The 24,351-nt window shown below is 40.6% G+C and overlaps 5 protein-coding genes across 5 annotated transcripts; 3 read left to right on the top strand and 2 right to left on the bottom strand.

Moving 5' to 3' along the window:
• Positions 1–1,919: 1,919 nt before the first annotated feature.
• BCIN_11g02410 (hypothetical protein) lies at positions 1,920–6,130 on the top strand. The gene is made up of 2 exons (XM_024695896.1): positions 1,920–2,683; positions 2,745–6,130. Exons 1-2 carry the CDS (start codon positions 2,591–2,593, stop codon positions 5,586–5,588), a joined length of 2,937 nt encoding a protein of 978 aa, XP_024551698.1. The 5' UTR covers positions 1,920–2,590; the 3' UTR covers positions 5,589–6,130.
• A 10,795-nt stretch (positions 6,131–16,925) lies between these two features.
• Positions 16,926–17,811, top strand: BCIN_11g02400 (hypothetical protein; the record flags this gene model as incomplete). The annotated part of the gene is made up of 1 exon (XM_001550370.2): positions 16,926–17,811. The coding sequence occupies one exon, from the start codon at positions 16,926–16,928 to the stop codon at positions 17,718–17,720; it is 795 nt and encodes a 264-aa protein (XP_001550420.2). The 3' UTR covers positions 17,721–17,811.
• Positions 17,756–19,374, top strand: BCIN_11g02390 (hypothetical protein; the record flags this gene model as incomplete). The annotated part of the gene is made up of 1 exon (XM_001550369.2): positions 17,756–19,374. Exon 1 carries the CDS (start codon positions 18,148–18,150, stop codon positions 19,372–19,374), a length of 1,227 nt encoding a protein of 408 aa, XP_001550419.1. The 5' UTR covers positions 17,756–18,147.
• Positions 19,375–19,982: 608 nt separating this feature from the next.
• BCIN_11g02380 (hypothetical protein) lies at positions 19,983–21,710 on the bottom strand. The gene is made up of 2 exons (XM_024695895.1): positions 21,594–21,710; positions 19,983–21,540 (listed from the first exon to the last, which is right to left on the bottom strand). Exons 1-2 carry the CDS (start codon positions 21,668–21,670, stop codon positions 20,040–20,042), a joined length of 1,578 nt encoding a protein of 525 aa, XP_024551697.1. The 5' UTR covers positions 21,671–21,710; the 3' UTR covers positions 19,983–20,039.
• A 444-nt stretch (positions 21,711–22,154) lies between these two features.
• On the bottom strand, positions 22,155–24,061 carry BCIN_11g02370 (hypothetical protein). The gene is made up of 3 exons (XM_024695894.1): positions 23,818–24,061; positions 22,945–23,652; positions 22,155–22,881 (listed from the first exon to the last, which is right to left on the bottom strand). The coding sequence occupies exons 1-3, from the start codon at positions 23,861–23,863 to the stop codon at positions 22,301–22,303; spliced, it is 1,335 nt and encodes a 444-aa protein (XP_024551696.1). The 5' UTR covers positions 23,864–24,061; the 3' UTR covers positions 22,155–22,300.
• Between the last annotated feature and the right edge of the window lie 290 nt (positions 24,062–24,351).

Below are 24,351 nucleotides of genomic sequence, written 5' to 3'. Positions count from 1 at the left end.
GATGGGTGAGGAGGGTGAGGAGGGAGGGAATCATGGTATAGGAGAGAATGGAATGGGAGGGAGAGGGAATGATATAGGTATAATAGTGTATAGTATATATAATATATATATATATATAATGGAGTGTACGCGATAGAGTGTGTGTGTACTTTGTAGTAAGGGGATGAATAATGGTTGAGATATAAAGATGATTCGGCTGGTGATGATGATGATGATGATGAAAATCAAAAAGTTTCAATGTCACTTATTAATGTAATATAATATAATCTAATCTAGTTATAGAGTATGGTAACAATGCAGGGTTGCTATATGGATATTCCCCGGTGTGTGTGTGTGTGTGTGTTTGGGTGTGTGGAGTAGGAGTAGGTTTTGTGAAGAAAGTAATAAGTGGGATGGATATTCATAAGGAGTAGGTAGGTAGTAGGGGAATATATATATGGGATAGATTATGGAATCATAGGTATGTATTTATGTATTTACTATACCAATATGTGTGTGTGTGTACCTACGAGTAACTACGAGGGAGCAGTGTGAAATAGGTGGAGAAGGGACGGGAGAGAGGAAAGAGAAGGGTCTGGACTCTGGATGGGACTGCTGGACTGCACTGGACTGATGGGATGTTGGAGGTTAGCTTGGTGGGTTGGATTGGATTGGATTGGATTGGATTGGATTGGATTGGATTGGATTGGATTGCATTGAGATAGACATGACATGTAGGATGATGATGTTGGATGGAAAATGTTGGAACACTGCCACCATTTTGATGTAATTAGATACTCGGTAGGTCCTAGAAATCTAAAGGAGATAATCATCCTGTGTATTCTGAGAGACAGATTGATATACACAAATTAGATTTGTAGATTTATAGATACATATATAATATGTACACCTTTTAAACACCATGCCTACCTACCTGTTCAACCAATCTATAAATAAATCCCACCACCAACCACAAACACCACATCATGCAAATGCAAATGCCAATGCCAAGAACGGGTTACGAATGAGGTATATCATGCTCGGGATACCGCTTGGTGCGAGCCAATGGATGAGGGAAGGAGGGGGAAAAAATGCTTGGGACTGTGGGTTGATTTGGGATTAGTTTGTTTGAGAGGAGTGAAATTCTCGGGGTGAGGTTACGAGGGAGGTTACGAGGGAGAGAGGTATGTATGATGGTAGGTCTGTATGAGAGGGGAGCTCCGGTAGGGAAGTGGGAGATGGATTTGGATTTGGATTGGGTAGATCTTGGACGGATGGGGTTGGTGTGATGACGATAGAGGTGGTTAGGGTAGTTAGGGGATTAGGTGGATGGGCGGGTGGCTTGTGGCTTGTGGTTGGTTGGTTGGTTTGGGGATGCATGGATGCACATGGAGTAGGGTACCTGTCTTGAGTATTTGAGAAGAAGGGAGATGGAAAGGGAGGAGAAGGAGAATGGTTAGTTTGCGGTATGGGTGTATTGTGTTGGGGCGGCGGGAATCTAGATTTGAGGGTTGGAATGGTTGGGATGGTTGGAATAGATGGAATAGATGGATTAGATTGGATGGACTGGATTGACTGGGTGTACTGGATGGACTAGATGGATTAGATTGGGTGTACTGGATTGACTAGATTGACCAGATTGACTGGATTGGATGGACTGGATTGACTAGATTGACTGGATGGATCGTGTAAAGAGAACCGAAGACCAAAGACCAAAGACCAAAGACCAAAGACTGAAAACTCAAAACTCAATACTGAGTTTCTTTGTTGGCGTGGCTTGGCTCATGATATCTTTAGAAATAAGGGCTAGGGAAACGAAATAGATAGGGATTTGTTTATTGTTAGTATTTCGTAAATATTGAATGGATGAATGAATGAATGAATCAATAAATAAATGAGTGACTTTTACGTTGATTCGTTTGTTTTATCCTCATTCTCAAGATTTATATTATATCTTATATCGAGTCCACTTGATTGATATGGGTACTCAGCTCATCCTGTTTCAAACGAATACTGCGTAGAATTTCCTGTCCTGTCCATCGGTACTTCTGATTGTGGCTCTCGTTTTAGCATTTTCCCGAAAAATCCCTCCATTTCCTCATTTGCCCCAAGAAAATACCACCAGGGACGTTCAGCAACAGAAAACCCTTGCAAGAGCGTCATTTTCATAAATATCCCAGTCGTTTCTAGTCCAACATTGCATTCGGTATAGGCTCACCAGCTGGGTCAACAGGGGTCGGTGTGGTGAAAAAGAATCTGTAGGGGTGGAATCAGACCCCGTATCGCTATCAAGGGTTATTCAAGGAACGGCATACCAATACTGAAATACATATCTACGAATACATACATACATACATACATACATACACGCACGCTACATCCCTCGATCGTCATCCATTCCATCCTCACTCACTCGCTCGTACGGGGGATCATCCATCACCACTCTTTTCGAAGAGGAGAGAAGAGAATTTCAAACGTCTCATCGCCATTACTTTCCCTGCGTAGTATCACACGCTCGTCGCGCATACGAATCCCAACTCTTCTTCTTCGTTTGGCCTTGGGCCTGTCACTGCCACTCGCTTTATACAACACTTGCACAGAGAAATTCAAGATGGAGGGAGGAAGTACGATGGGGGTACTCACCAAGAGAGTGTCGGAAGCACAGAAATTGTTGGATTTGTTAGCAAATCCTTTTCGAGCCCAGGTTTGTTCATCCCCAACAATGTTTAACCATGAGAACACTCACATCTAATTGTGGGCATCAGTTGTCACAAAATTCCATCTATGCAAGTTTCGGCACATCGATAGGATTTACCCTGTTACTCGCCATCGGTTTCTCTCTTCTTCGTCCGTACAACTCCGTCGTGTACGCACCCAAACTCAAGATCGCAGATGATAAACACGCACCGCCGCCCATGGGAAAGGGTCCTTTGGCTTGGCTGGGACCGGTGCTCAAGACGAAGGAAACTGAGTTGGTTAATCTGATAGGCTTGGACGCGACGATATTTTTGAGAGTGCTGAGAATGTTTCGAAACATGTTTTTATGCATCACGGTGGTGGGTTGTGGAATCTTGATCCCGATCAATATGACCAAGGGGCAATTTGATTCGAAAACGGATTTCGTATCTCGAGTGACGCCGGTCAATGTTTGGGGTTCGAGTAATTGGGGTATGACCATCTGCGCCTGGTTATTCGATCTCATTATCATGGTCTTCTTGTGGTTGAATTATAGAGCGGTACTCAATCTGAGGAGAACGTACTTTGAAAGCGCGGATTACCAGGCCAGTTTACATGCGCGGACGTTGATGATTAACGATATTCCGAAGACGCTACGCACGGACGAGGGAATCGGGAGAGTGATTGATGTTGTGGCGCCGCAATCTTCATTCTCGAGAACAGTCGTGGCGAGAAACGTGAAGGAACTTCCGGAACTCATTGAACAGCATGATCAAACAGTCCGCGATTTGGAAGGCTATTTGGCCAGGTACCTTAAGGATCCTGCGAATCTACCCCCCAAGAGACCAGAGTGTACTCCGTCGAAAGATGATCCTAATTTTGGATCATATATCCGAGGGCAAAAGCTCGATGCTATCGAATATCTGACTGCGCGTATAAAGGAATTGGAAATGGAGATTAAGGAAGTTCGGCTATCGGTGGACAATCGAAATCCTTTGCCGTATGGATTTGCTAGTTATGAAGCTATTGATGAAGCACACGGTATTGCTTTCGCAGCACGAAAAAAGCATCCTAAAGGAACTACGATTGTACTTGCTCCTCGACCGAACGATATTATCTGGCAAAACATGCCTCTGAGTAGGCAGACCCGAAAAAGAAAGAGAATTATGAACAACATTTGGGTTACTTTACTTACGATTGTATGGATGGCACCGAACGCTTTGATTTCTATCTTCTTGGTCAGTTTACCGAATTTGGGTAGTGTTTGGCCTGCATTTCAAACTTCGTTGGCGCAACACACTGTTTGGTGGTCAATTGTTCAAGGTGTTGCTTCTCCAGCTGTTACATCCTTGGTCTATCTAGTACTTCCAATCATTTTCCGTCGAATGTTGGTTAAAGCTGGAGATCGTACGAAAACTGCCAGAGAAAGACATGTTACTGGAAAGTTATACACCTTTTTCGTCTTCAACTATTTGCTTGTATTTTCGATTTTCAGCACTGTCTGGACTTTCGTTTCTACCGTCGTCAACAAAACCAATGATGGTACCACAACTTGGGAAGCTATTTACGAAACAGATTTGGGATTATTGGTCTTTATTTCATTGTGCGATATCTCGCCTTTCTGGGTTACTTGGTTACTTCAACGAAATTTGGGAGCAGCTGTCGACTTGGCTCAATTGTGGACTTTAGTTTGGAGTTTTTGCGCCCGGAAATTCTCGAGTCCCACGCCCCGTGAGATGATCGAATTGACTGCACCACCCGCGTTTGACTATGCAAGTTATTATAATTATTTCTTGTTCTATACCACTGTTACTTTGTGCTTTGGATGCATTCAACCTCTGGTTATTCCAGCAGCCGCTATGTATTTCTCTCTGGATGTTTTCTTGAAGAAATACCTCTTGCTGTATATTTTCATTACCAAGACAGAATCTGGTGGTATGTTCTGGCGTATGTTGTTTAACCGAGTACTTTTCGCAGCAATTCTCGCCAACCTTGTCGTTTTTCTTTCCACTTGGGTTCATGGAGAGGCTACACACATGGAAGCTTATGCTGTCATTCCTCTTCCATTCTTGGTGATTGGTTTCAAATGGTATTGCGCACGTACCTTCGACGATAAGATTCACTACTATAGCGTCCGTAATATGCTCAAAGATCCAGAAGCTTCACGTTCCAAGCCCTTTGGTAGCAAAGGCGATCGTCTCGCTTCTCGCTTCGGTCATCCAGCATTGTACAAACCGCTCATCACACCTATGGTCCACGCCCGAGCTCAAAATATTCTAGCTTCCGTTTATGGTGGTCGTCTTACAGATTCCAATAATCAAGGTTCGGGGGACAACATGTCAGTTTCGGGATATTCGGATATGTTTTCCATGGATCCTATGCGTGCTGGACAACCAGGCCGTTCTGCAAAGGGAGGTGTACCTGGTTTTGAAATGGTACCAGAAAATCGTCTGGATTTCTCGTATTATAAGGGAAGAGCGGAATTCGCCGAAGAACATGGTGGTTCGGGTGGAATCTATGGAAGAGCTGAAGATATCATTAGGTCAGATACACCAGGTAGTTCACGCTGGGGACCAGATTCGAGACCAGGTACACCTGTTCACTCGGGTGGTTTGGGAACACCAACATTACCAAGTTTCAGGCCAGGAACACCGGATAGTATTAAAGGGGATATTGGTATGAGTGGGGGATCTGGGATGAGGTATTATGGAGAGAGGAAGGATAGCTCAGGAGAGACGATCGGATTGGTTCAGGGTGCACAGGATATGCCCGCGAGTGCCGTACCGGGTGTGCAGGAACGAGCACCGGGTTTCTTGGGTGGTGGACCGGGAGGATATGGTAATTTACCACAGGAGGATTTGGATGGAAGGAGTAGTGTGGATCATGATCCGATGAATTATGATTATTTCCGTTCTAGAAGGACGAGGAATTAAACATGGGAATGGAGTGAATAGAGGTGTGGGAAGTTAGGGCAAGGAGAAGAGACGATGAGATGATGAGAAGATGAGAAAGCTGTATAACAGGATATACAAGTGAAATGAAATGGTAGATATTGGGAGGTGTATTTTTTTTCTCTCGGCTTTATATGGAGATTAGCGATCGGAATGAGTCTCGAATGGTTCGAATTAGCATTGGCATGCATTTATGCATGAATGAAATGGGTTGGGATGGTTGGCTGGTTGGCTAATGGCGTTTTTTTGGGTTGTTCTCATTAATTGGGAAATTTGAGGAAGTGGATAGAGTGGGTGATGATTTGAGGGTTGTAGATAGGGAAAGAGACGGTGTTGAAGAGATACAGGGATGGTTGTGGTGGAACAATGGAAAGGGAGAGGGATGAAATAGAAGAGATAGAGAAAATAGAGGAAAGATTAAGTGAGGTCACTGGGTGTAGTTGATTGTAGTTTGTTCTTGTGTATACGTAGGATAGGGGGAATTTTTGAAATTAGACACTTGAATAAGACTAAGAATAAGAATAATATTAGAGATTGAGAGGAGAAGAGAAAAAAAGAAGAGAAGAAGATGAGAAGATGAAGAGAGAGAATACGAAAAGAGAGAAGAGAAAGGGAAATAGAGATGATGTGATGTGATGTGATGTGATGTGAGATAGAATATTATGTGAAGTGTGAAGTGTAAAAACATATAGTAAATCACTAACTAAACAAAAGATGAAATGTAATGAATAATATATATAAGTACCAATAAACAAACAAACAAATCGCGAGGATTAAAAATTGATGTTTATTCATTTGTTTATTTATTCATGGATTCGTAGAAGCAAATGAAGTGGAAAAGTACTCCATGTATGTATTATGTAATCACATATCCCTATACGAGGGCGTGTTTTTGAAGAATGCTGTTTTCCATAAGCGAGAATACCAATCTTCGAAAAATAACAACCTTATATATAAATCTATATAGTATTATATTATTTATTAAAGAAATTCTATTATATAAATCTCATAATCTAAATTAAAATAAGGTTATTCTTAGAATCTTATTTAATTATAAAAGTTGTTATTATTATAATTTTTAATAATAAATTTATATACTTTTATAATATATAGAATAGCATTATCAATAATTTCTTGAAATATATTAAATTATTTTTCTTTCCAAGTTTTATATATATCTTCAATATTTAAGGGATAAGTACTTTTATTTTGTTGTTTTCGAATCTGTATAACGTGATTTATCAGTGTGCGGGTCATATCAGTGTGCGGGTCACCTCATTTTATATACAAAATTTGTCTGTGCGTAACCGTGCACTTTCTTTATTTAATAATATAATTTAAAAACATCTGAGAATATTGAAATTTAATTATATAAATATTATAAAAATCTAGTTATTTATTAAAAAATCAAATTATTATAATAGTTATTATAAAAATAACTTTTTTGTAACGAAAATCGTGACAATTTCTACTTTTTTTAAAATACAATAAAAATATTTATAAAAAAACAAAATTTATAAGAAGCTAATTTCTTATTGGTATTGAAAATTGTTTTCTTTTTTTAAAATAATGATTAGTTATTAAAATAAGAATATTGAAAAAGGCCTAATTTTGATGTATTTTCAAATGACCCGCACACTGATATGACCCGCACACTGATAAATCACGTTACATATATACTTCTACATATACTCTATAACATTCATATTAGAAGATTGAGGTAGCTAATCGAAGCTTATGATATTCGACTTTTTTAAGAACTTCTTAATATAAGAAGCTCTATATGCTAGTATATTATCCAATATCAATATAGTATTTATATCATTACTCTCTTTAAGCTTTTGTAATCATGGTTCAAGTTTAGATTTTAAAAATCCTTTATAAAAGCAATACTAATCAATCCCCCCTTTATTATAATTCCCTCTTTTATATACAATATTCTTTTTATATATTGTATTATTAGTAATAGGCTTATACTTTTTTTTTCCTTGTAGATTGTATTCTCTTTTCTTTTATTATTGATTATCTATAAATACTAGTATATATAATAAATTGTATTTTTGATTTAATTATTTTAATTCCTTTTTAACCTTCTTTTTCTCCTCCTTTATTTCAATTATATATATAATATATAATCCAGAATGCTTTTTTAGATATATACTTTTAAAGAACTAATTACAATTGTATTATAGATTCGAAATAGAAGTTTATTTTATATCTTTATAATGTAGTTTATTAGTATATGGGTTATATTAGTATATGGGCTATCTTATTTTATATATAAAATTTGTTTGTGTGTAATTGTGTACTTTTTTTATTTAATAATATAATTTTATAAAATCTGAAATTATAAAATTTAATTATATAATTATTATAAAAATCTAATTTTTTATTAGATATTTGAGTTATTAAAGTAGTTATTAAAGAAATAACTTTTTTATAATGAAAATTGTAATAATTTTCTTTTTTTTATAATATAATAGAAATATTTATATAAAAATTAGATTTTTTAAAAGCTGAATTTTTATTATTATTTAGTATTCTTTTTTCTTTTGAAAATAATAATTAGTTATTAAAATAAGAATATTGAAAAAGTTTTAATTTTGGTGTATTTTCAAATGGCTCATATATTGATATGGCTTATATACTGATAAACTATGTTATTTGTATTTTTTTGATATATATTATATTCTATAGATATCTTTTTTGAAGTTGTATATTATAATTATATTAATAAAGTTTACTCTTTTAAGATTCTTTTTCAATATATTAAATAGTTTTATAACTCCTTTAATTCTTTTCTCTCAATATTCTATATTCAATTGAAGCTTTTTTATAAATATAATATAAAAAAACCAATTCTTATATATAACTGTTGGTATCACCATGGGGATGGTGAAGTCAATATAGTACTATGGTTCACACTGTTGTAATATTGCTTAGGGTTCTAAAAGCTAGGACTACGAAACGTATTGCTGTAGTGCCGAAAGGCGCTAGCGCAAGCGCTAGCACGGTCACATGATCCCTATCCCGACACTGGCAACTCTCTAAAGTCGCTGGTAACGTGTCCTTCTAGCTAATTCCTTAAATTCCTTTGTGTAACCACCTTCCTTCCTAGTCTTACACTCCCCCTGCCACGCCTTCTAGTCTCTGTCAACCCACTCTGTGACCTTGATCGTGATGGTGTTGTTGTCGACCAGGTCCTTGAGTGCTTGACACGGCTTTGACTTAGTCATCGCGTCTGCAGGGTTAGATTCTCCATCAATCCACTTGATCTCCACAATCTCTCGTTTCTCATATGCTTCTCGAATCGCCATAACGTCAATCATTAGTCTCTTTTCATTAGTGGTACCAAGCTTCGTGAGACAGTCATAGAGTGACTTAGAATCGATGCATATGACTAATGGTATCTTGCGTGCTGGGAAGATCTTGTCGACTGTGCCTTTGATTGCTGCACTGATATCAAATCCTAAGACCATTCCGTAGAGTTCTGAAGCCAATACGCTTCTGGTAACTCTCTTGCACTTGATTGATGACCAATGGATGATGTTAGCTTTGTCGTACTTGTCCATTAATACAATGATGTATCCTATCTGGGAGGACAGATCTTTGTTGTTAGCAAAAGAAGCATCAGTGAATGCAACCAGTTTGAGAGAATCCATATGGAGTGGTACGAATTGCAATCCTCTTTCTGAATTGTCGATCTGCCATTGAATGCGCTTATTAAGGGTGTTAGCATCCTCTTCCTTTGGGTTAACTGTTTGTGCAGCAAAGGAAAGATCGAAAGCTGCTTCTGGTTGACACATGGTTGCGACATATGCTCCACGGGCACGTTGTGCGACATACTGATCCTTTGCCGTTGCTGACTTTCTCAGTTTTCCACGGGTTCCATGCATATCAGAAGGTTCTGTTTTGACAAGTCGTAAGTTCTCGCATTGCTTCTGTTGATTAAGGTAGATTGATCCATTCTCGTGCTGAGTGATTAGACCTCCGTTGAACTTGAGTGGTGTACTTGATGTCAGTGTTTCACGTTCTTTTGCCATAAACTTCGCATTCTTAAGCTCAGTTTGCTCGCGATCTGCGAACTCCTTATTGGCAACAATGAGAGTATCGTCCGTTTGGAGTCCTACAATGCCAAATGCTGTATCGTCCTTGGTTGTGTGCAAAAGGCATGGGTCATATGTCGATTGTACCATTTTGAGAGCGTCAGTATGGTGCTTGTGGTAGGTGCTGAACCAATGATTGCCCGCTTCCGGGACGCCATATAATGGTCGTACAACTTGCAGGATAAAGCCCTCAGGGACGTCCATCTCTGCTGGTGGTCGTGCATAAAATTTTCGAACTAAATTAGATGCCGATTGTGTATATGCTTGGGTGATGTCGCGAATGCTCATGGTTACCTCGTTCTTGGGTAGCATTGCCATCACGGATAGCATGATACGTTGGCTAACGCGTTGTATGGTAGGTGATTGCGTCAAAACAGCGCTCTTCCCTTGATCCTTCCATGCTTGTATGACTAGTCGAGACTTTGGGAATGCCTTGTCGGTTCCTTCATTCTTAATCTCATCAACGAATCGTGAGTTGAATATTCTTGTGTTCTCGGGTACGTCCACGAGTTTGACGAGTCGAAATACGCCGTTCTCCATTAGTCCATTGACCTCCTTTCGTCTTGATTCAACGAAAATTGTAGATGTTGGGGGTACGGCAGATGCTGCATAGCATTCAGTGTATTCGATGTCATCAATTTCATCTTCGTCCGGAAGGTAGAGTGCTAAACTCGGTGGTGTTTCGTGTTCTTCGCTCTCACTAGAGAAGAATGTTTGTGCATTCGCATGGGCTCGTAGTAATCGTATTGGTGGAATTCTGACCTGTAAAAGACTGCGACCCTGTGGGCCATTAGTTTCATTTGAAGGGGGTTCTTCAGTGCTAGGAGGAGGCTGCATAACTTCGCGAACTTCTTGCGAAGTTACATCATCAGGGTTTTCTTGTAAAATAGTCCCTCCATCCTCTTGTTGCACAGGTTCGATATGTTCAGGTTCTCCCTGGGGTCGATCCTGCTCTTCTTCGACATGAGGCTTAACCTGAGTGGTACGAAACTCTGTTGGTCCACTTGACAGCTTCACAGTACATATCTGATCCCTAATGCCTAGTAAATGGTGTGGTCCCGTCCAACCCTTATGTTCTCTCCATACCCAGACCTTCGAGTTGATAGGTAGGTCGTACAGAGCCATTGTGGATGGTCCATTGCGTTGGCTTAGAGCATCTGAAACTTGTCGTGTAGCCCGTAGTTTATTGATCTCGTTCATCGCCTTTCTGATCGCAGATTGTCGTTGCAGAACTGTAGGTGCTGGTGGGTCAAGATCGGCCATTCGAGGATATGCTCCAAAAACTAGGAGTGTTGGAACCAATCCATCTGGTCCTGCAGTGTCGTTTACTGCCTTCACAGCCATTTGTAGCATCATCTCCTTCGTTGTTGAACTCTCCAGCTCGCTAGCGATGATGGCGTACGCGCGCTTGATGACTGCATGGTATCGTTCGACTGCACCGATTGACCAATGGGCTTCGATTGGGACACTTTTTGTCTTCGTCGACATGGTCGCCGCATACTGGATAAACTCCTTGCTGACGAAATTCTTTCCAGCATCATGTATAATGTAATCCGGTGGACCGGTGTAGGTGTCCATCCAGCACTTCCTAAGTGTATCAAATGTGTGCTTCGCACTGATGTTCGTTAACCACTGTGCTGCTTGAAATCGTGTACCTTCGTCGATAACGTGTAGAATCGGACTAGTGTCGATGTACATCACATCCACTATGATGGAATGGTTGAAATCGACATCATCCTTTAGACTGAACTTGAATCGACCGGGTGATTTACCGTGTTTCTGGCAGTATTGGCAGAACTTGGTAAGTTTGTCGATCTCTTGTTGCGAGACATCGCTATGGCCGGCTCGTTGCAGCACTCGTAAGAGTCTGTGGGCTGATGGATGACCAAAGCGACGGTGCAGACGACGTAATTCTATATCAGTAAGATAGCACTCATTATCATCAATGGTTTGTTGCACGAATTGTTGCACATTTATGCGCCACAGAAGCACTGCATGCTTGTTTCGGCGAACGCATGGGAAGCTCCTCCCTGTCTTGTTCACCACTACTGCATCGATGATATTGTTGTAGTATATGCCGAGTTTGTCCATATCTTTGAGTGATAATAAGAATGGTGTCTCCGCATTCATTACATGGAATTCGACAGTTCCCGGTGGTAAATCGAGATGGAATGAGCCTATTGATTCAGCTCTGCCGATTCCGAACACCACATTGGCGACTCCCGCTCTGCTTTCGTCCAGTGATACATTTTCAACGGTCGTCTTATATGCCATGTATTGCTCATAGCCAACCGTAGACCATTCTGCAGCGGCTGTGTCGACAATGATGCCTTGGAATTCCCTTGCGTCGTACCTGCTGATGTAGGTCGTTCTCTCTTTACGAACTCGACGTGTCAAAGCATGCTCAAAGATCTTGTTGTTTAGGTTCATCATAGTCTCTCTGCCATTTATAGGTCCAGTATGGGTGATGAAACTTGAGTGTGGTTCTTGTGCAGGTGATTCTTGTAGTTCGAATTGCGCAAAGTAGGCTGCTACTTCGCTGTCGGTATCCGGATCGGTGTCTTCGTCGTCGTCTTGGTTAGGTCCTTCGTATTCGACAAGGAATTGCTCAAAGCTCTTGTCAAAGTTGTTTCTATCCTTGAACTGCTCCTTGTACTTGCTTCTTGATTCGTCGCGCTCCTCCTTGCTGTGCCGAGTCGACCAACAGTCCTCCTTTCTGCAGACGAAACACTTCTTCTTCGTTCGTGGTTTGAATGGGCGACGATCGTTGTGCCCGAAACCTCTCTGATTGTATCCGCCTCGACCGCGTTGATATTTACGATCGGTGTAGAATGTCGTAGTTTCGTTTGCATGAGATTGCTCCCATGTCATTATAGCTGATCGTAGCTCTTCAAGAAGACTTGGTATATTTTTCGCAGGGCGAAAGCAAGCAATGGAACATGCTGATACTGGTGCACACGCGTTGACGATCTTCTGGTGCAATAACTCATCAGTTCTCATCGTCGGGCTGAGTCCCTTGTGCAGATGACGAAGCTTCATCACCATCGACTGTAGACAGTGACTCATCGACTTGCCAGCATTATCTGGTTCTGCCATAACGCTCTTGAGTGTAATGCCCTCCCATCGCCGCATAAGATTGCGTTTGTGCTCTGGGCCTTCGAATGTAGTCTCCATCATTCGGCAGATCTCTTCTATCGTATCAGGTATATTACCTAAATTCGTATGGTAGAAGTCGAGTGCGACTTCGACGAGCATCGTAGGGAATGCTTTCGGCAGTAGGTATTCAGGCAAGTCGATTCGTTGGCAGTTATTGATGAATATCGAGTACTTGTGAGTGAAATTGTCGTCCTGCCCACTGTACTTGTCGGCTTTCTCGTAAAGCTTCGCGAGATTTCCCAATAATTGTCCAACGTTGATGACTCTTTGTGGCATTCTGGGTAAATCGTTCTGAATGCCGTCACTATATTCGGGGTTATCTCCGTCGTATCCTCCTCCGTTCCCTCCGCCACCGTTACCTCTGCCGCCATCACTGGAACCGCCATTGCTGCCGCTCGGTTCTCCGCCCGGATGTCCGCTTCGATGCATACGCTGATGCATATACTGCTGATTCGGGTCATGTTGATCATGGTGCTGTTCCCATTGTTGAGGTGACTGTTGTGATGGTTGATTATTGTGGTAAAAAGGTGATGCTCCCGAGGGTTGTTCAAGGTTGATTCGGGGTGGTCCTGGTGGTGGGCCGGTGAATCCTTGAAATGTCGGAAGTGGTGGTGGTTTCCTAGGACTGTAGTATTCACGTGCAATTGATCCGCTTCCTGGTGCAAAGCTTGGGAGTTGGGGGGGTGTCTTTGGTTGTGGAGGTGTCTTTGGCTGTGGTTCTATCGATACCTTGTGTTCAATATCAACACCTTTACCTTTATCAGCTCTTTCCAATCGCTGTGATATGGAAGGTAATTGTGGTAGAACGTATGTATTGAACCCTGAAGGACCGGCGTGCAGGTCCTTCACTCGAGACATCTCGGGGTCTCCGAGTGGTGCACGTAGTTTTTCAATCACGATTCTCTGTTGTATGCTTCTCGATCGAAACACAAATTCCTTTTCGGAAATCGCTTCAATAATCTCCTTGGGTGTCCACGCTCTATAAGGTGATCGATGTGTATCAACCAAAGCTTCATATACTGGTCGGGTTGTACATTCTTCTGGTTTATCAACGTACACTCCGCACGAGCGTAATTCGTGCCTGAGCTTATACAGGATGCGCATGCTAACTTGTGAAAAGTGCGCTGGTGTAAATCCATCGAATGCAAGATTGTAGTCCGCCCACATCTCTTGATCGTAGTATTTCTGACGTTGGTATTCATAAGCCTTGTATTTGACAAAATCTCTGATCTCTTTCGCATTTGCACTTTGTATGTCAATGGGGTGGTCTGTCCATCTCCGTGACAACTCCTCATATTCTTCAGTTGCAATGACTGATGCCATTTTCGATCCAGCACTTGAAGCAGGATTTTCAGGGACATATCTTTCCGTCTGGGGGGATTCTGGGAAAACTCCTGCCATTTTGTGGATAGCAGGCGGGTGATGATGAGGTAGGTCGATGGTATGAGTGTAGTTGGGATACAACTTCGCGAAAAGTTTGCGAAGTTATATTGTGTATGATGTTGCTGAGCTCGAGCTGGTGCTACTGGTTTCTACTTCTTCAATACACGTTGCAAAGAAGAGTCGAATGTAGACTAAAGTTAGTGTGAGAGTCGTCGCCACGTTGCCGACTTCTCTCGATGGTGCAGGTATCAAACCACGTTGGATTAATACTTGCGTAAGAACTGCCGCCACGTTGCCGTCGGTTCTTATTCACACAAGGGCAGGTATCAAACCACGATGGATTGATACAAGAGCTTGTGTCTCTTCAAAGAAATACCAACCTTAGTCACAAACACACGTTGCGCTTGAAATTAAGGTGCCAGGCTCCTGATCTGTGATATCACTGATCAGTGTTGGTATCACCATGGGGATGGTGAAGTCAATATAGTACTATGGTTCACACTGTTGTAATATTGCTTAGGGTTCTAAAAGCTAGGACTACGAAACGTATTGCTGTAGTGCCGAAAGGCGCTAGCGCAAGCGCTAGCACGGTCACATGATCCCTATCCCGACAATAACTATTCAAAAAGTTGATATAGATATTATATTTTTCAAATTAACATTTCAATTCGAAATATATTGATATACAAATAATATTTTACTACTTCAAAATACTTTAACTATAATAACCAGTATTTGTTTTTCAATATTAAAGAATTTAAATTTTCAATTTCGATTCAACGAATTCTCTACATTCAATATATCAGTTAATAATACTCTTTTAGATCTATCATATATATCATTCAATTTAACTCGTTCTTATATATACTATTATATCGCTTTTATTAATCTTTCAGAATATTAATTGCCTCAATACACTGCCTCCTCTCGAATAATAATTCTCCTATCCATATACACAATTATTTATCTAATACTATTAGGAATCTCTTTTCGATTAGTTTTCAATATTCGCATATATACTCCTCGATTTCTTTTATACTTATAAAGTATTTTTTAATAATTTATATTAAATGATTGATTTATTATTAAATTATTAAGAATTAAAGGATAGAAACGAGATCTCATTATTGAGGTATTTTAGGCAGGTGCACGAGCCCGGCATTCAATAAAAACATGACCTCGTAGCAGGCCATTTTCATATTTACAGATTTATAAAACCCCTTTTGATTGGTTATAAGTGATATGCTGATACTAGGGCAGGGTTGTTCCGGCCGATGAAGCTATGAGGTCAAATCTTAGTATTCTTGATTAGTAAGCTGCTAGGTTATGTAAGCGAGAATTAGAAAGAGAATTAGGAAGAGAGTTAGGAAGAGAATTAGAAAGGAGAATTAGAAAGAGAATTAGAGAAGAGATTTATGAGATTTATAAGGTTTTGAGGTTTTGAGGTTTTAAAGCTTAATTGCGTCTCCGGCGCCTTTATATGAGCTAGAAGCGAGAGGTTAACGAAGTTGATAAATAAATCTCGAGCGTAGCGAGGATCGGGGGTTTGGGGGCTGGCCCCCATAAAGATTAAATTAAAATTAAAATTTTATATATCTCAAAAATAAGAAAAAAAGCTACTATGAATCCACAGTCTGAAAAATTCTTTTTCCCCAACGGCTAGTATTCTATCCTATACTTCCCGTTGTACCCTGTAAAGATTCATACTCAAAATATAAAACCTTATTAAATTATATTGTGTTTTGATAGAGATATTAATAAGTCAAAAAAAGCGATTTTTGGTGTAAAAGGGTGGCCCAAAACAGGAGTGGCCAGAAAGTAGGGTGGTTGACTTAGCGAATAATCTCAGTGTGTTAGACTTCAAACAGAGGAATATCAATATATTGTAGCTTCAAACATTACAACCATTTACCTCTCTTGGACCATGATATTCTATGAATTGCACCACCTCCTTGTCCTCAAGTGTCTTGTGAAGTGTTAAGGTAGAGGTGTGAACATTCGTTGCACATGGCTCAACAAAACATCTAAGGATCAGGTGCACAAGTTACTTCTCAATTATTTTGTTTCATACATTTAACTTAGGGTTCTAAGTTTGATATGCAGATCATTCGACACTGTGTGATATCATATGACGTACAAATATGAAGCACCCTGCCTTCATGTAGACCATATGATACCCTCAAACCATCTGAATCCAATGTTTGTATGCGTTGTGATACTATCAAACTACGACACACCTTAGATCATATGACCTTAATATAGCATGTGGCACAGGAGTATTGATTTGGTGTGAAATAATGTGACAGTGCGACTTGATGCAACGGTCATTTCGAACCCTCAAATAACCATACATGCATTTGCCCCGGTACATGCCAATTGAACCTGGACTCAAACAAAGGTCATCAAATCAAGAGACCATACTCGAGGACCGATGTTCTTCTTGTCAGAGGGAAAAGCAGAGCAGTCAGTCATGAGACAAATCGGTCATGATGGTACAAGCAACTGGCATGAGTTTCAGATACTTAAAGTAGCTCCGTATCACATCATATTCTATCATTGACGTCAGATACCTTACTGTGGAACTTAAGCTCTCAAACTTTCTTTTGTATTTTTTAAGTGTTACTGAAAATCATTGTTTCTCCTAGAAAACTCGACTGAAATAACGGGGTCTCGCATGATATCTCCTGCTCGGAAGGTTATTGCACCAGTCTCGAAATCAAAAGCCGCCGGCGCATGGCAAATTGTCGCCTTTTTCTACGCTTACCGAATAAGCATCGATGCGTTTGGCGTTGAAAAAAATCCAATCGCTTCAAAAATTCGGGGAAGCATTGTGGACGGGAGTTGCACTCTTGACGAGTTTGCAGAATTAACGCGGAAGCCCAACAAGAACAACATCCCGTTCCCGAAGGGGCTGATAGGCAATAGCCTGACACCAGATCCTCTTACCACAGTCCAAAGAATTGAGAATTCAGCGTACGATTCGAGTCAGCTCTTCGACCATGAAAAATTACTTCCGGGGCAGTTCGACAACATGAGATCTGGGAATTTACCATCTTTTGCAGATCAGATACAGAAACTTAACAACCATGTAGCCGCGGCTCGCATCTCTATGACCAATGAGATGGGCCTCGACCAAAATTTCTTTGACACCGAGCCCAACTTTACGAACCTAAAGACTGCCATTCACGGAATTTCAGATGCACGTCGGGCGGACACAAACCTGCATATTTTAGGTGAACTGTTTGAAAATCTGGCAAAGGAAGGGATCAAACCAGTTTTCAAGACAGTTGTGGCATTGGACTTGACAACTTATTTGGATATTGACACAGCCATGACAATAAGTGGCTCAACCAATTCTGTATTTGACGCCAAAACTGCTGTGGATAGAGTTTTAGCTGAGATTGGGGCCCTGTCTAAAGAAAAGGTCAATAGAAACCACGCAGCTATTATCAGCAGGCTAGACCAATAGAAAAGCGACCTTAACGCCCCTTGTTAAGTTATGTAGCTCAAAGTAAAACTAGAATAGTAGATAGAGTTGCATTGAATACTTATTTCAACACCAGGAAGCTGTACGGTCTTTTTATCCATCAAAATATGCTGTAGTTAGATGTAAATAATGATAAGTTATGCGTAAACAAGTAGATACATACCTATCAGACCTACCGTAAACAATTAGTAATTCAAATACAGATTTCACCGTATGAACTGCCTGTGTGATCCCATTCAACTCAAGTATTTTACTATATAAGAAAGACTACGCACTGATGCTAAAACTTTTGCATTCCACCTGCTTAAGACTTCTATTCTCTAAACCGCAAGTCCAGTTTCCAATTCCTTTGTCGAAATCAACACACACTCACTATATTATTTTATTATAATTCTAAGACTAAATCGAAATGGCGACCGAATTTACTAAATTTCCAGATTTGCCATTAGAGCTACGGCGCAAGATCTGGGGTTTTTGTGCCACGCAAGGTCGTGTGATGGAGCTTGACTGCCCAAATCGACGCATTCTCGACATGCAGTGTGTCATGGGATGGTCATCCCATGCAAACGCACTGCAACCAGCATTCAGTTTAGCGTGTCGCGAGGCGCGAGAGGCCGCACTTTGGGAAGGTGGCTACCTATCGAACTTATACAAGTTGTGGGAAGCAAAAGGATTCGAGCAGGAGCCAACTTGGTATGACCCATTCGTCCTCGAGAATCCATGGTTTTGCCCTAAGGAAGATACCGTTCATCTCAATTGGGATGAGGACCATGCGGACTTCTGCCAAATAACCGATTGTGATAACCCGATTCCAATTCTCATTGCCTATGCTAAGGTGGCTCGAGGAGGCTCGTTCATGGCAGGTCTTGTGCAGCCTTTTGAGAAGGAATACACATATTTTGGCGGCCATCCTTGGTCAAAAAACCTCGGGAAAAATCTCTCACTCATCGAAAATTTGAATGATTTCAAAGTTTGTCTCTCGGTCATTACTATTCATGCCACCGCCAAGCAAGCTGTTAACGCTCGCCTTTTTGGGAGTTTGGCGACACCGGTGCAATTGGTCGAAACCTCGGATAGAGAGACCATTCGTCGTATGTATGAACTGTGGTTTACGACTTTTTTCCACGATGTCAAGCTGAAGGATTCCGAGCCCGAAGAGCTATTCGAAGAAATGATTCTGACTCCCGATGACTTTGAAGCTCGTATCTGTAGGTGGCAAGAGGAAGTTGAACGTTTATGGCTCTGGCATAAATGGATCGCCAAATATAAAGAAGGCACGCTGGATGAGATTGATTCGCCTCGAAGTGTGTGGACTGGGCCAGATTTTGACTGTTTAGGAAGATTAGTTACGGGTCTCCATCCGGAAAACATATGGCTTCCCAAGCACGACTTCAACAAATCGCATCCGTGGGTACAAGCTATAGTTGATGGAATGCCTCGTTTTCATCCTGTCATTATGTTCAGATTCTGTGAAGCGAAGTGTCATACTCAAGGTGTATTGCCGCTAGACTATCCTGAAGCGGACAAAGATCATGATTTTAACTATTATGCAGGGAGAGATGTGACCTATCTCGACCCCTATAAAGATGTCTTTATAAGATGTCCTGCTTATCATATGAATGCACAACATTATTAGCGTTGCGATCATTCGGGATGTAATAAGATGACAAGAGTTTTGTGTTCCGCAAATGATTCCACGTCCTGAAATACTTTAATGTATTCAATACATATTATATTCTGGTGTTATTCACATCTAATATTTATTAAATCATGTCAATAAAAAAAAAGGGGGGGGGGGGGGGGGGCATGGGGCTTAGAATTTGAGATTTCTTAAAATTTGCACCTCTAAAAGTCTAATTCAAAAATAATAGTATTAAATAGTTGTATTAATATATTATTTTAACATTCTATAAACTTACTCAGTTTTCATGAACGATAAGCAAGAGGATACATATAACAAATATCACATACTTAAGCAATATCTCATTACATAGATGTTAATTTAAAACTAGCTAACTAAGTAATACTTTATCATATAAAAATAAAGATCTCATGAGGAATTTTTTCTTTTTAAGCTTTCTTATCCTAATCAATTTGACCTCTTTTGATATGCTCTAGTATGTCACCGTAACAATATACAAGATGACAATGAAAGTTTATCGCCCAAGAACAATTTAATTAGATGCTTCAACAGAATCTGTAAAGCCGATTTGTTAAATGGGGGGGATAAAATAATCGGACGTATGATTTCGGCTATACTAATCAGTAGCTCTTGCTACATACATAATCAAGAAATAACAATCACGGATACGCTTCTTCTGCAATCTGCTCAAGCCACTTCTTCAAATCAGCTGCGACTCGCTCTCCAATCCCAACGCCACAGACACAATTCTGCCAACTAACGCCCACATGTAATCCCTCTCCCTTAACACTCATAAGCGAGATCACAAAAGCCGCGCCCATAGTCTCGGCACTCGATGCAAATCCTGCTCTATGAAGTATCCACGCATTTTCTTCTTCTAGCTTAACCTTCGCAGACGATACCTCACTGTTAATTTTCAATTTCTCATCCAAAATCCCAGCATCTATAATTAACCATGAGAGTCGCTTGGGTCTCTTAGACCCGTTTTTTATACGCTGTCGCCAATTTCCTATGTGTTGCATCGCTCCTGCAGAATCGTTTTTGAAACCTGTCGCTATCTTACCTTCAATTTCTCCATGGATACATGCGCTGATCTTCCAAATATGTCTCAGTTGTCCAGGTGATAGAAGTAAATCCTGATTACCGTCTCCTGGAAGTTTTTCGCGTAGCTGAGCTACCAGTCCCTTATCAAATTTATGCGAAATTGACGTTTCGTAATTCCCCATCATTCTCTCTACATTAGACTTTGAGTATAAAGATCTTGAGAAAATAAACGGTATGAATCGTCGCATATTCAGTGTTGTACAACTTTGAAATACAGACGCTATCTTCTCGTCTAATTGCGACGCTAGTGAGGGAGCCATGAGTGCGTGCAGAAGACTCACAAGTGTACTTTTCTTCTTGTGGCATGCGAGGTGGATATCGTGGAGTGTTGTTCTTGAGATAGAGAATGAGCGATATTGGGTGGAGTATGGGATGAGATGAATGGGTGCCCAATAAGCTAAACTTAACTTTGTCCGTAATATAGCTGCGGGAGTAAATGTTTTCCAGAGACTTTTGGCGAGGAAAGATATACTATGAGGGGACCTACAGAGTTCTTCGATTGAAGGAGACAGGTTTGGAGTTGAAGAAAGTGGAATCAGGGAACATGTCGGGGTGTTATCTTCTATCTTCCCTTGCTGAGCCGCCGTTTTAAGACGTCGACATAGATCTTCCTGGAAGATTCGCCCGCTGACTCCATCACAATAGGCTTGATTCCAAGTAAAATGTACTTCTAGTAAATTCACTCTTTCTTGATATAAGACAACAATTCTCCACCCTGGCTTTTCTTCAATTCTAGGAAAACTGCTATCGATTTCGGAAAGAGTGAGCTCTCTGGAAACATCATCGAAGTTCTCAGGTATTTGTAAGAAGCGCCATGTGAGATGCTCATCTAGATTTAGGTAAAGTAGTTGTTTCCACGCTGGACTTCTAGAGTTGGCCTCGATTATCCCAGCTTGTAAAATTGGATGCAGAAGAAGTGCTTCGATGATAGCGGTTTCGACTATACGTATGAGACGGTTAGGATGAGATAGGTAGCTTTGAGGAGTTGTGTAGCGGCAGGTGATAGATTTGTTGCGATGGCCACCTAGTGTATGAAGAGCTAATTGGTGAGCTTCCCTGTAATTTTTAGCAAGCTTTCTTCTTCAGGGTAAAATGGTGAGTGTACTAACCTATCACCCAGTTTGCGGAGGATCTTGGACTTCTCACTATTATCGGCTGGAATGACCTTTGAATTAAACTCAAACATCTTGAGAACACGAGAAGAGTAGGGATGAAAAGAGGAGTTCGAACTTGGGAAAGCAGATGGAAATGTCATCGTATCCTATGTAGTGCCTGTGAGGGAGGGTAATAGATCTTTTCTCTGAAAATTTTGTGTACGTTTATATACAGACGGCTCGATTATGGAACTTGAGATGTTGATCTGGAAGTGAATTTGCATAACAAAGTTAATACAGTTTCGCAGTAAAGGTCAATTTAAGCTTGCACTCTTCATGGAGGTCTTGTATATCGTATGAAAACAGTGAATAGAAGCGGAAGAGGCCATTGATTATGAGTGATAAAGGAGTACAAATTTGGAAAACGACCCATGAGGACGAAGCCCCGACACGCCCTTAAATATTTGAGCTCTGAAATGCAAAAGTCGGAAATCAAGGATTTTGAGTATTGAAAGCAGATTTAATATTTCGAACTATTTAATCCTTGAAACGTCTCCAGTTCTCAGAATATTACCTTGGTTAAAATTCTCATTATTATATGAACCTTGTCTACACTGTTTGATTTTTCAAGAATCATCAACTTTCAAGACCTAGATATCCACAAGCCTGTTGATGTCTAAACCCCTCGAATGATTATACAGAAATGGGAAAATTAATATCCATCATAAATCTTCATCATCTTCGTCTGGAAATGGCATTTGATTATGTCCCATTCCATCCCCATCATTTGAAAATTCGGCGTAATATTGAGAGCCAAGAGCCTCAACAGCTCGGTTGAGAGGTAAAGTTTGGAAATTTCTATTGTCAGAATCCGTATTCGAACTTGTGCTAGAACCCAGATCTTCGCTTTCCGCTGCATTCTCATCCTTATTATCTTCCTTGTCGTCCTCTTCATTGTCGTCCTCCTCCTCCTCATCGCCTTCTACATCCCTATCATCGGCATGGCTATCGTACTCTAAACTGTCTTCATAAACTTCTTCATCTGTGTTATCGCTATTATAAACGTCCGTATCATTTTCTGCCGGAAAGCAGCTGTCATCATCATTGTTAGAGATCAAGAATTTGAGATGGTCGGGCAATAAATTTGTGTTGATTGGAGTGAGAGATTTGTGGCCAAGAACCTTCTGCTTTTGATCCTTGATACACGTGAATGAAGAAGGAATCCCGCTTGGTTTTGCTATAACGTAGCGTATGATAGGTAGATACTCGAGACACGTATATGTATTGAGATGTTCTAGATAACCTAACACAATTTGATTAGTTCTGTTCGTTCCGGAAAATGCCTCTAACGGAAGAACTCAATTACCCTCTTCGGTTTTGCAGATTTGTTCTCTAAAGTCTTCAAAGTTTTTCTTTCTTCTTTCTGCTTCTTTGAATAAAACATGGTTAGGCTTCTCATGGCCTTGTGAAGTAAGTTTTCGAGAGGAGAGAGGCTCATCACGACCGTCTACTGGCTCGACGAAAGTCACGCCACGGTCTAGGTCAAAGGCTACATTATTTAGAACGACGTATATTTCCTCACAAAATTGGTAAGGTAGATCTGCGAATGTTCCGAATGTCCAGCTTATTACGTTACGTTCCCATCGCGGACATGGATCGCGCCATAGCTGATGATTTATGGCAAAGACTTTTACCATACGATACGAGGGACGCCCGTCATATAATGCCACAGCGAAAGGGAATTTAGGCTCAGAATTGTGAACAAGCCACATGATATCGGCGTCTGGGTTCATGTAGTGTTTTGGAAGTTGTGCATGGCAATTGTCGTCCCCCCACGAACCGTAATTGCAAAATGTGAAATGTGAAAACTGTAGCTGGATGCCTTCATCATATGCCTCCTTGCATGCTTGCATAATTTCCGTAATTCTGCTACGAGTTGCCATGTGGCTAGAAATAATATGAATGTGAGGACCTATCAAAGCATGCTTCCAAATTTGACGTCGAATCTCCAATGGAAATGTGGAAAACAACGGGAAGGAAACGTCCTCATGTGGTGTAGGTGTATTGCTTGTACCTGGCGCGCTCAAAAGATTAGAGAAATTCAAAATACCCCGGAAGCTTCAAAGTGCAATGGTTATTGAGAAACTGTCAGATACCCTAAGTATCTGGTGTCCTTGGAGCATTGAACATCACATTCAAAGGGTTACAGCTTCTGAAAACGAAGTAGACTTTTGCATACCAGTAAAACTAGCCATTTCATTACCCGTATTAATTACAGTATCCATGTTGCTGATATCGATGCCTTGAGATAGATTTAGACAATGATGATATTGTCGAAAAGATGGCTGTTTCCCAAAAGTGGTGGTGGTTCAGCTCGGATCAGCTGGAATGAACTCTTTACTTCGAAAGACTAGATATATTTCGTACTTGCAATAATCTCGAAGTGTTGTTCAATATATCAATCGAGAAGTTCTGAGTTAATCAAATAGAAATTAGTTATATCAATGTTGATGAGTGAATAACATTATGACATGTAATATAGCAAGTGGGCAGAAGAAAGTAAAACGTGATCCAAGAGACAACGTAATCTTACCTAATCATAGCCCGAGCAGCTGACTATCTAATTGCCAAATTTGAATAAGAGTTATGTTTCTTTAAAGGCTTGAACTGTAAAGGATATGTTTGTCTGGCTATCGAATTTGGATCTCTTTGATAATAAAGACCGGTGTACACAACATTTGGCTGGGAATATTCTTGATGCTCTATGCTATGC

Source organism: Botrytis cinerea, chromosome 11, assembly GCF_000143535.2.
Source record: "Botrytis cinerea B05.10 chromosome 11, complete sequence".
NCBI lineage: Eukaryota > Fungi > Ascomycota > Leotiomycetes > Helotiales > Sclerotiniaceae > Botrytis > Botrytis cinerea.
This window is presented reverse-complemented; position numbering and strand designations above follow the sequence as displayed.